Raw genomic sequence first — 12466 nt, 5'->3', positions numbered from 1 at the left:
TGGTAGACACAGGTGGTGGGAGGAGAGGGTACCAGGAAGTGACTGTGAAGCCCAAGACCAGCCACAGGACAACACTCAGCCAGGGGCGCTGGGACACAGGCGATGGGACAAGGAGCGGGAGCCGCGCAAGACCTGCTCGGCCGAGAAGCACAGCAGGACGGCAGCTGGAGGAGGACTAGGAGAAGCCACAGTCTCCGCTGCAGCTGCAGCTGCAGCCACCGCCGCGGTAGGAGCCAAGCCGGACTCCAATGTTTGCAAAGGTTCCTGTGCTTCCTCTGCGGCCGTGAGGCTTGGCAGGGAAGGAGGCCACATTCTGCCTTCTTCTGAGGTCACAGGGGAGGTGGAAGCGCACAACGGCAGAGCCAGAGAAGCTGGGGGTTTCTCCCCCACCCACAACTTGGGAGGGGCGGATCAGCTCTCGGGCGGGGAGAAATGGCGCGGGCTCCTGTGCTCTGGCTTGAAAAAGGGTGCGCCGTCCTTGGAATTTGCCTGCGTCCCAGCGCGCTGCGCAGCTTAGTGGGAACACTGGGTCCCGGCTGCCAGCGTTCCTTCAGTCTCCTCCTCCTTCTTCTCCCCACCCACTCACCCCTGCCCAACAGCTGCTCTTGATGATCAAGAAGCCTTTTCACTTTTTTTGGCCTCTTGTTTGTTCCGTAGGGAGCAGGATCAATAGGAGAAGGAGGAGGAGGGCACACGTATCTCCTCCTCGTTTCCACTTCTCCTTCTGCTGCTCCTTCCAATTAAGACAGTTCTCGAGCCTGCAGGGGGCGTGGAGAGTTAAAGCCAGCTGCTTTGGGTGCCTTGAAGGGACTCCCCCAGAGGAAGCGGATGCCAGGCATGGGGTGCGAGCCAGGGAGCCTTGTCTGAGGCTGAAGTGCCGATCCTTGCCACAGCCGGGATTCCCTGCTTCCGGAGTGCTGCTGCAAACAAAGGGAAAATCCCAGGCACTTTGGCTGGCAACAGTCGGCGTTGGCAGTCCAGAGGCAGGGAATCCCGGCAGGGACAGCAAGCAAAGGAGAAATCCGCCCACGGCAGTCACAAGGCAGGGGAATCTCTGCGGCAGTAAGAGAGCGCACACACCCGGGCTCAGGTTTGTAAGGTGAAAATGGAAAGTAGAAGCAAAGAAATCTTAAACACCGGGTTCGTATCTCAAAATGTTCATCAGTAGAGGTGTTCGTATGTAGAGGAACCACTGTACTTGTCAAACTGAAAATCCCCATTGGAAACTGGGAGTGACAAAGTGTCTAAATAAGCAACAGAAGAAGGCTATTAATCCACCAAAGTAGGCACATATTTAATAGAAACATTCTTTATTCCAAAAGCAGAATTCCAAAAGATAAATAAGAATTTGTATATAAGAAGGCATTCTATATTTACATTTTCTTTCAAGATAGCAGAATCCTGTACTTTATCACTAAAAGTGAATCCTATTAAAGTCTTGTTCCTTAGGAGAACAATTGGTATTAAATGGCATTAGACTTTTGTTAACAATAGGCAACCTGCTGACAATGACAAATATAAAACATTGCTATAAAAAATCTCACTTAGCACAGCCCAAGTAATATTGCATCAAGAATTTAAAACAAATGACATTAATTTATGCAGATAATTTGCTCTAATTTAAATAACCCTTCACAGATATTGGACAATCCAATTTATACTTGGAGAGGGCATTCTATATCTGATCATCCCAAAGGATTGATTTTTGGTCATTTCCAAGCTCCTCAGAACAAAACCAGCATTTTAGGAGAAAGCATGGGAATCAGTTAGAGAAGTGGAGGGTTTACAGGCCCTCCAGTTGCAAGGCAATAAACGCCAAGTTCACCCCGGTGCAGATAACACAAGCCAGATTGCAGAGAGAAGACAAGCCATGAAACTTGAAGAACTTCTGCCGCAGGTGCTGATATTTGCTGTCCTTCTCCTTCAGAAGTTGGTAAGCCTCTCTCTGACCTGAACTTCCTACTTCCTGTCCGAGGCCATGCTCCGTTTCAATCTCTTGCATCTTAAGCATAGTCTTGGTGGTGACTTGCGAGAACCAGGAAGCATTAGTGGCAACCAAAATGAGGCAAATAAAAAAGAGTGTGATCTATAAGGAAGAACAAAGTATCATGACCACTTCCAGATTCCAATGTATTATGTGTAATTTTCTTGGGAGTCTTTTTAAGATCTGGAGTTACATTGTTATTTCTAGGGAAAATGATTTTCCTCACTTTTAAGAGTCAATTAGCTATATAGTCCAAAAATAATTATGTATATATTTAAATTTTATTTTAAATCAACTTCCCAACAATTTTCCTCCACAATCCTGTGAGGTAGGTTGCTGACAGAATATGATTACGAGTCTTCGGAGAGGGGCGGCATACAAATCTAATAAACTATATGACTAGCCTTAAGTCAACTTTCCATATTCATCATCATCTTTTAACTTTTGACATAATCCCTTGTGTGTGGATTCTGGGCAACTAAATAGAGCTAGCAGAGTATTTACTGGCTGAATGTCCTTCCTGTTGCCAGTGCAGAATTTTGTTCAGCAGATACATTCTCATTGTGACCAGAGAGAAATATCTGCCTCTTCCTAGGATCAAACTCACAGCCTTCTGATTGTGAGGTGAGAGCTCCACCTTTAGGCTATTGCACCACTCCAGTCAGCTTTCTACATTACACCCTATTTTAGCGGTCCCCAAACTACAGCCTACGGGCCACATGCAGCCCGCTGAGGCCAGACGCATCCTGTGTTCCTGGCCACTGTTCCCTCTAGTCTGTGCGGTTGCGCGGTTGCGCAGGCAAAAAACAAACTCCGCGCAGGAGTCCAACCCTCCAACAGTCTAAGGGACAGTGAACTGGCCCCCTGTGTAAAAGGTTTGGAGACCCCTGCCCTATTTATTCTATATACCAATTTTTTTTGAGTATAAGACACACTTTAGTTTGGGGGGGAGGAAAATAAGGAAAAAGGGCTTCTGCCTCCCAGCAGTTTTCCTCCCAGCAAACAGTACAAATGATATACACAGTTTACTGTATATTTCTGTGCATGTGTGTCTGACCCATAGAAATAGCAAAAAAATGGAGAAATGTACATAATGGCAGGATATTAATGCCAGAAAGTTTTCTTAAATATAGTCACACTAACTCTTCCCAATTATTTAAATAGATCTACTCCAAACATGACTAAGTCAGGGTTTAACTCAGCTGTCTTATCTTAATACTAAAACTGTTACATTTCAGATTATACTTTCGTCGGTCTTTAAAACTGATGTAGCTTTCTGGAAGTATTTTCTGCTATTTAAAAGTTGTCAGGCTGAAGCCATCATTTGGAGATAGAGACTTTGGCCTGCCACAGTAGAATAGTATCACAATTACGAGGAGGGATAGTTGCATGAGAAGGAAAGTTACTAGCCACAACAAATTCTTTTCTTGGAGTCCAAGGTCATCTTTTGTTCTGTACCAGTGGATGTAAGGAGGAGGTCGATGGAATCCCTGCAACCAGACTGGTACTCGTGATGAACTTTTGGGTGTGGGGCCGAGGGATGAACCTTAACCTGGGTGGGGTGCTGGAAGGAAGTTAGTATCGGGATTGCAACAATGTAACTGTTGTGGTTGGCTCTGAGCCAGCTCCTGCAGCGGGGAATTTGGATGTTGATTTAGGGAAATCCTTGGGTTATCAGAGACCTGTTTTATTACCAGCAGAATCAGACAGTGAAGTTGACTCACAGCCAGGTGGGGGAGAGGAATCAGACGGGGTGATGGGTGCAGCCACTCCACCAGTCAGTGCTCCAATTAGTGAGTCATCAGAATCAGAGGAGGACCCACTTGTGGATGCCCGTGTGCACAGGCTTATGGCAAGAAGAGATCAGTTGCACAGGCATCTCAGAAGATAAGTGAGCACACCTGTTCAAGGGGTAATTATGTTAATGTGTTTTGTGATAAATTATAGGCGTTGAGAAGTGTGAGCTGTGGACATTTATTCGTTTGAGAAAGAAACTTCTGAAAGAACATTGCTACAGCTCAAATTGTTCAAGGACTTCTACTGAACTTTGGATACTTCCTAGTTAAAAAACTCTTGAGGATTTTTGGTGTGGGTAGCTGTGGAGATTTACAGCCATTTTATCTGCTCTTTTGTTTTGGCATGCTGCCGCATTCAATAACTTTTTCAGGTGGGAGTAATTTGACTCCTCTCATAGCTTATGTTTTCAAGATTGCTTGATAAACTTGCTTTAATTTCTTTGTGACTGTGTGTGTGTTTGAAATTCCTTCCAAACTCACTGGGGGCTAATTGCCAAGGGCCTGGCATAACAGTAACCAACATGGCTCTGTTAATAAATCAAACCTTGGATGACAGACTTGGACTGGAAACTGATTTATTTCTCAGATGCTATTTGGGGCACTGACAGAAGATACAATAGCACTGAGCCTGTTCAGATCAAGCATTTATTTTTTTAAAAGCTTCTTCATTTTGTTAAGTTGTCTAGAACAATAATAAAGCTATCTCTAAAAAATAAGTATAATTTAAATTTGAACATTCTGTAGACATTTATAGTTATTCACTTACCTCCTTGCAGTTTCAGCAGTTCAACATTGCCAGCAGTCCACCTCGCTGCAATTTGCCTCCTTGCAGCAAGTTTAACTTCCAGTTCTAGCAGGTGGCCTGTCTATGCTGGATCAACTGTAAGTCGGGAGGCTAATGATCGCTTGCTTTTGCTAATTAGGCCTGCACTGTTTGTTACAATGAGGTAATTTGCTGGGAGGCAGAGACCAAAAGGTGGGGTGGCTGGGTGGGATTACATTCAGTGTATAAGATGCACCCAAGTTTTCACTCCCTGGGGGGGGGGAGGTGTGTCTCATACTCCAAAAAATATGATATATTAAAGGAACTAGGGCAATATGAATGCTAACTTTTCTATGCCTAGGATCAATTGCAACAAAAGACCAGTGCTACAGAAATATTGCAAAATCTGTGTGCCAGTGGAATTGTACAATTGCCAGTCATTTGTGGTCTTGACATTTTGCTCAGTATGCAGATTATTTCTCATGATCCAAAGAGATCGTGAAATCTCACAAGGGGAGGAACCATAGCTTTTCAGCGATGTTTCAACTAATTCTTTAAGGACATTATCAGATAAATATATGGTTCACATATTCTATACACAACATCTGTACACTTTCTCCAAGATTTTTATTTTATTGCCTCGAAACAAACTTTTGGGGAGCTAAATACAATGATTTTCTAGACAAAGTCTGCAAGGAGCAAAAGAAAAGTATTGCATAGTAACTTTTTCAACCACTATTTGTTTTGTTGATCTTTAGTACAATTAGTTGCCAATATTACATAACCACTCAAAACAGGTTTTTTCAGCGCTGAACAATATTCAGATGCTTCCCTGATATACTCATGTTTAACAAACAGGGAACTAGATATATACTGATCCTATTTTTACTATGAATGGTAGGAAACAAATTCCCTGAGGATGGGCTCAGAAGAATAAATCACTAGTTCGTTACCAATCCAGATTGGACTGTGAAAAAAATAATTATAAGATCCCACCACTCATGAAGTACATTCTTAAATTATTCTGCCTCACATCCTAGCCCCATGTATTTTCTTCTAAGTCAAAAGTTCTTAGAGGAAAAGATATAAATAAAACTTGTATCTTTTGAGGCAGCACTATAGTTATACTTTGAAAACCTCCACCTTATCTTCCCTTAAGAATTTGTCTGCAGGATTCAGATGTGCTAGACAAAAATCTGGTTTGTTTGTTTTAGATTAGCATGTTTCATGAACACAGCCACTAAAGATGTAAATTTAGGGTTATGACTTAGTATGTATTATGTGAATCCAGTTAATTGTGATTAATTCAGTACATTTTGCTCAAATAGTAGCATCCCAGTCCCTTCAGTGTTTTCATTCTTGTTTCTCTTAGCATGACAGAGAAGGCTGTTTTATAAAAAAATTAAATCATTTATTTATTGCATTCTATATTTGAAAAATATACCCAGAATGATTTAGGGGAAGGTCTTGTAATGCAATATATATTATCCTGGGATCTACTGTGCACAGCAAAATTACACAAAACAAGAAGTCAGAGTAAGGCAGAAGGACTCACACTCAATTTTCCCAGAAATGGGAATGATGATGAAATGAAAAAGCATTACATGCTAAACCTTGTAATGTCTTTCTGTAGTAAAACATTACAAAATATATGTTAATTCAATAGAGTTCTTGGTTGATAAATTATAAAAAAAAACTCTTTATGGCATCTTCTGCTGCAAAGCTTATACATAACTTCTATCTAACAAGAATTATTCATTAATTTATTATGAAGCATTTTATGCAAACCTTTCCCCCCCCTGAAATACAGCCATGAAGGCTGGGAGCAAAAATGCAGGGAAGGAATGAATATGCTCGTGTTCTAAATACACCTTGTCTGAGTTGGAATATTCTAGAAGATTTAGAAATGCTATGCACTGGGGACAGGGAGAGAGACAGAAAGCAGAAGTGCAACCCTAAACCAATTTATTCAGAAGCTCGCTAAATACAAATAGGGACCTATTCAGTTTGAGATATTGCTATCTCTGTTCATTATTAATGAATGCCGCTATGTCACTATCATTCTGCTTACCAAATCCTTTAACCAAGAGGGCTGCTAACAGTTCATCTCATAAGAGTCTGGCCATGGACATTTGTATATAGATGTAAAGCATCTGAAACTAAAATTGCTACCCAGAGAAGCAAACATAAATGCCTTGGCTTTTCCCTATTAACTGCTATCCCTTGTGTAGCTACAGAATTGATTGAGCTTGAGGTTGCTGGAACTGGGCATGGGTAGTCTAGCAAAAAAAGGAGGGCCAGAGGGGACATGATAGCATTATGAGGAGAGAGGAGGGATTCACACTATTTTCCAGGGCACCAGAGGGCCAGACCAGAACCAATGGATGGAAACTGACCAAGGAGAGATTCAACCTGGAAATAAGGAAGAACTTTCTGACGGTGAGAGTGATCAGCCAGTGGAACAGCCTGCCAGCAGAGGTTGTGAATGCCCCATCATTCGACTCATTCAAAAGGAAATTGGACTGCCATCTTGTTGGGGTGGTGTAGGGTTTCCTGCTTGAGCAGGAGGTTGGACTTTGCAAGGTCCCTTCCAACATACATATACATACATACATACATACATACATACATACATACATACATACATACATACATACATATTGTCTGTATGTCGTGTAATGTTAATATATCTACTGGTATATGCCATTATGACTATCTTTAATCTGAAACAGTTGGTGCTGCAAAGGTCTTAAGAACAACATAGAAGAATATACATGAAAAAGTATCAGAGCTTTACAATGATATAGAAAAAGAGGAATTTAGTAGGCATTATTAAATAGATAATGAAAGTCTTCCAACAGATCTAATTTGAACAATAAAACTGCTAGGTCAATGCAACCAAGAAGATATTTTTTAAGAATAAGATGGGCTCTTTTAACATCAGATATTTTAGGAAATTTGAATGCTGATAATATGACAAGCTCAAAGCATTTTCAGAATGTGCCTATATACTTTCTGCTTGCATGCCTGCCCCAAATGTAGACCATTAACTGCTACTTACCTGAACAGTTTCTCTTGTGCTGAGAAGTTCTCGTGGATGGAATACTGCAAATATGGCAAGATTAAGGAATGTGCAGCCAAGTAAGGTGTAGAAATAGAAGGGAAACAATTTGCTCTGTACCAAACCAAAGGTGTGCCGGCTCACAGTTCGGTAAAGAACAAAACCTAGAGACAAGGGATGGGTTACATGGGAAAACATTCTTTTTTTTAAGTAGTGGAAGAGAAGTTCAGATTTCTACATAAAAATTGGGTATTAGACTTTCATACAGCAAACTAAGAAAACAATAGAGCGATGTTGGCAGCACTGACAGGAGCTGAAAGTCTAAGAGTGTTTAAGGATACTTGGTTCAGAAAAAACATGTTATAGGAAGTTACTGGCAAATTTGGAAAACATGGATGTTTCTGTCCTTCCAATACATACTTCTTCTAACCCAGTCTTTGTAATACAGAAGAATAACATTCTAAACTAGTTCCCCTCCTGCCCTACAGACATACCTGCGATGAACGTTACCCATATCTGCATTCCCCAGGCTGTAGAGAGTAGAAAAAGCTGGGTGATTCTCATAAGGCCACTTGGCTCACCTTCCATCGACATCTCTAAAGCAAGATACATAGGGAAGAAAAGGAGTGAGAAAAGGGAAGAACAAGGAGACATTTCCAAGGATGGGTATTCTAAGGCCTGGTCTTAGCCATATTGCTAAATCTCTGATAATTGCCCAAAGTGTGTGATATGGTACCAACAACTTTGTGATGGAAAACACCAAAAGTATGTTTACTTTTGTATAGGCCCTGAAGTGTGTGTGTGTGTGTGTATGTACGTATGTAGATAGATAAATACAGATATATGACTTTTTAAAAAGGTACAATAATTGTTTTACTAGCTATTTTGATTAATTACTGCAATTTATTTCAAAATGTTACTTCTGATATACCAATGTTATCAGAATGTATCTCATTTTGCTAATGGGCATCTAAATCATGGGAACCAGTCACATATTCGCTATATTGAATGTCTAAACATTATCTCCCTCCCAAAGAACCTCCACTTCCAGACAGTTCAAAAGAGCAGCAGGCAGGCAGTGATAAGAGTTGGAAAGGCAAGCAAAAAGGCAGGAGGCAGAAGACACTTTTTTAAACACTGCTGCCACTCTGCCTTAAAGCAGCAGCACCCTAATTGCCAAGAGACTAGATTAAATTTAATCTTCACACATCTCTGGTTGTAGACAAGGCCTGGCTAACTTATTTCACACACAAACTCTATCTATCTATCTATCTATCTATCTATCTATCTATCTATCTATCTATCTATCTATCTATCTATCTATCTATCTAATTTATATAGCCATCCATTTCACAAGAGAGTGACTTGGGTTGGTATTACAGCACTTTACCAGTAATCAGAAAACCATTATATGTGTTTTCACAAATGTAAGTGAAAATCATTATTAAAAACTTGTTCTGCCAGCGTGTTTCAACCACCCGTAATTACAGGGTAATTAGTCCAGGAATACACACACCACACGATAAAAGGAAAACCCAAAAGTTTTTATAAACAGAAAAACAGAAACAGCTCCCTTTTTAAATGTCAAAGGGATTTTCTGGTACATACAAGGCACAGGTTAAATGCAATCCAACTGCTCACCCAACAACTGGGAAATTGAGTCCAATTCTAAAGTCCAGAGAGTCCACACACAATCTTGAACACTACAAAAACCACGATCTTGATGAAACAATGAATCAGATAAACTGCCATGAGGCTAAAACACCAAGCTGCACTTTTATCTGTAGCACTAATAACAGCAACCCCACCCAACCACAGGTGGCCTCATTTTCTCTTGTAATAATCCTTCAGTTGTTGTCTCCTATGCATCACTCTACGCATGCGTGGATGTGTCATTAATTCTTGTTCAGAATCCAGGGATGATACAGATGATTGATCTCCTCCTGGGCTGTCTGCCAAACTCCCCTCTTCCCTGTCACTCACGCTTCCTTGGTCAGAGGAGGCTTCGTCGGCAGATTCCATCGGGAGCAAAACAGGCCTGCAGCATATGGATGTTTCTCCCACATCCACCTGCACATTCCTTGGGGCAGGAGCTGGGCCAGAGCTAACAACAACAAAAACTATAAAAAACACATGAAACAAGAGATAAAGCCACAGAATGGGAGCCATTGTAAGATCTCCCTCGTCCTAGGACCCCAAAGCCTGAAAGCATAGTCAAATGTTGAATGTTAAGAGGGGTGGTGCTAATCTCACTTCTGGGGTGGAGAGGAGAAGATTCCACAGGATAGGTGCTGCAATGTGACGAGTTCACGTTACTTGCACCAGCTCCTGCCCACCTAGCAATTTGAAAGCATGCAAATGTAAGTAGATTAAGAGATACCATTTTGATGAGAAGATTATAGCATACTGAATGCTGGGCACGTGATCATGAAAATTATCTTTGGATGTTGCTGGCTCCCTTGATCAAGAAATGGAGATGAGCACTGTGTCTTAAGAGTGCTTAGTTGGACACAATTGACCAGGAAACCTTTAACTTTTTACAAGAGAGAAGACCTGCCTCCTGGGACCCATCAAATGTAAATTTTCTGACAGACAGGACCCACAGCATATCATCTCTCAGATCTGATGGGTTGGGCAGATGTAATTAGGGATGGACAGTCCCTCAAATATTTATTTATTTATTTGTAAAAGATAATCCGGCCCCATGCCATATAGAATTTTAAAGGTCAACATCAGCATCTTGGGGGCAACCAGCAGCAGACTCGCAACCAATATGTACTTTTCTAGGCTTACACATAACTGCCCGCACTTCTGTTTTCTGCACAGATGAAGCTTCCAGATAAGATTCAGGGCAGTCCTATGCAGAGCACATGATGGAAGTCCAAACGGGAGGTGACTAGATCATAAGTGACAGTGAGCAGAGCCCTCCCCACTTGATCCAGGAATATAACTGGTGCTTTGCACACAAAGATGTGCAAAGGCCTTTCTAGCAACAACTGTCACCTGCTCTTTGAGTAAGAATTGCGAGTTAGGGACCTCAGATTGTACACTGTGTCTGCACCCCATCCCACACCAAAAATGGCATAATCCTAAAATTGGAAGGTTCCAAAACTTTAAGTCGCTCGGTCTTGCCAGGGTTCGGTGTATTCTTGTTCCCCATCAAGACCCTCACAGCACCCAGGCATCACCCACAGTATTGCCTAATTCTTCAGCAGCAGAGATGTAGAATTAGATATAATTAGTGTATTGTACTGAAGATATCTCATCCTGTGGTAACAGATAACCCAATGGTCTCAAATAGATAAGAAAGAGCATGGAACCACTATGGCATCCCATATGGTTGGAGCAGTTGGTGAGATCTGTCTTTCTTTACCATCAACTGGAACCAGTCCCGCAGAAAGGAATTAGAACAGCACTAAACCGTGTCCTCCCACCCCTAAGCCAATCCAGAAGTTGATAGTATCAAAAGCTGCAGGGAGGTCATGCAGGGCAAGGATGGTTGCACAATTGCCATCCTGTTTTCACCAGAGATCATCCATTTTGATTTTTTTTAAAAAATGAGTGGGGGGAGGGGGACTGGCTGTGCTTCCAGGTGAAATGCTCTTCAACTGCTAGCTTTATTTCCCCAAGGTTTTAGATTTGTGTTGCCAAAGAGATTACATTCCCACTACACACTAAACTCTGCCTAAGTTTATAAGCCATTTAACTTACTTTAGCCCAATGTTTCCTGGCCTCAGCTTATGTTGTCCATTTATGGTTCAGTATCTTTTGTGGATCCAGAAAATGTTAAGCATTTTGCTTTCCTGTTAAAAGCTGTCTGGTTAACATTTTCTTGGTTTCTTTCTTTCTCAAAATCCTAAAAGTTCCACCATCCCCTAAAATAGAGGATGGCTGAATTTTTACACATCCCTAGAATTAAATTAATTTTCCAGTACACAAAACCATACTTTGAATAATAACATGGACACTGGCTACCTATCTAAACTTGACTAGCTGTCGCGTTTACTATCTAAAGGAAGCATTGTCGACACATAGCGGAGCAATTCAAACAAGCACTGGTGCACGCCAGCAGATTTGGAGGCGATTCACTTCCCAAAAACATTGCTCGGTCCACGCTGCCTTGATATCTGCGTCCCCCAAAGAAGCCCGACGCTTCGGGAGCGGTGCAGTTTGATCTGTTCGACACCACCAGCCGGAGATCCCGGGATCGCGTTCACGGCATCACGCTAATGCCCGCTGACTTGCGACTCGGTCCTCCAGGCTCCGGAGCTTATTTCCCGGGCCAGAGAAATCAGGACAAGGCAACGGGGAAGGAGACAACGTAAAATAGCATGAACGAAGGCAGCATCCCCCGCTTTCCCAGCAATTTCTCCTCCTTCCCGTTTCCGTCATCCTCCCGCAGACATATTTTGGCACAGACAAGCCGCCTAGGCTCTTCTGGAGGGTGCACGAAAAGAAGGGGCAAAGTTGAAGGCAAACTCGGGAAGGGGAAAAAATCACTGAAGTCGAAAAGCTGGAAAGAGAGAAAGGAGCTTTCGCAATGAACAAGAGCCTAAAGGGACAAGTCTCCGCCCTGAATCTTGAAAGGCAGAAGACTGCAGGACTCCAATGCCTTCTCCCACCCCCAGAAAAAGCACCGTGGATGCTGCTCTCCTCCCTGCGATGCCCCGGAAAGAGCACCCAGGCCACGCTGCCCCAACCGCGACTTCCCCACCAATCACCCACCTCTTCCGACTCTTGACTGCAGCGCCTCTGTTAGTGGCTTTGCTCACAACACAACACACCCCGTCGGCCCCGTGCTCCTTGTAGGCCCCGCCCTCTGCATTCAGAAGGGGAAGCGTCATGAAGGGAGGCGTAGCCAC

General features: G+C 42.5%; 1 protein-coding gene across 2 annotated transcripts; it reads right to left on the bottom strand.

Annotated features, from left to right (window-relative positions):
• Positions 1-1293: 1293 nt before the first annotated feature.
• Positions 1294-12434, bottom strand: TMEM205 (transmembrane protein 205). Of its 2 annotated transcripts, XM_070741722.1 has the most exons (4): positions 12330-12434; positions 8099-8200; positions 7605-7768; positions 1294-2086 (listed from the first exon to the last, which is right to left on the bottom strand). In XM_070741722.1, exons 2-4 carry the CDS (start codon positions 8196-8198, stop codon positions 1784-1786), a joined length of 567 nt encoding a protein of 188 aa, XP_070597823.1. In that variant the 5' UTR covers positions 8199-8200; positions 12330-12434; the 3' UTR covers positions 1294-1783. The 2 variants fall into 2 exon arrangements, with proteins under 2 accessions (XP_070597823.1, XP_070597822.1); XM_070741721.1 differs by lacking the exon at positions 12330-12434 and having other exon boundaries at positions 8099-8273.
• Positions 12435-12466: the final 32 nt, after the last annotated feature.

This window comes from Erythrolamprus reginae, chromosome 2, assembly GCF_031021105.1.
Source record: "Erythrolamprus reginae isolate rEryReg1 chromosome 2, rEryReg1.hap1, whole genome shotgun sequence".
NCBI lineage: Eukaryota > Metazoa > Chordata > Lepidosauria > Squamata > Dipsadidae > Erythrolamprus > Erythrolamprus reginae.
Note: the sequence above shows the minus strand (reverse complement) of the source record. Positions and strands in the feature narration are given on the sequence as shown.

What these genes read in the sequence shown, in the direction of transcription:
- TMEM205 (XM_070741721.1), bottom strand. Translation starts at nt 8,258, where the DNA reads ATGTCTCCTTGTTCTTCCCTTTTCTCACTCCTTTTCTTCCCTATGTAT. An exon ending in ATGGGTAACGTTCATCGCAG is followed by an intron (nt 7,769 to 8,098) that starts GTATGTCTGTAG and finishes CCTTGTCTCTAG; the next exon opens with GTTTTGTTCTTTACCGAACT. An exon ending in GCACAAGAGAAACTGTTCAG is followed by an intron (nt 2,087 to 7,604) that starts GTAAGTAGCAGT and finishes TCTTCCTTATAG; the next exon opens with ATCACACTCTTTTTTATTTG.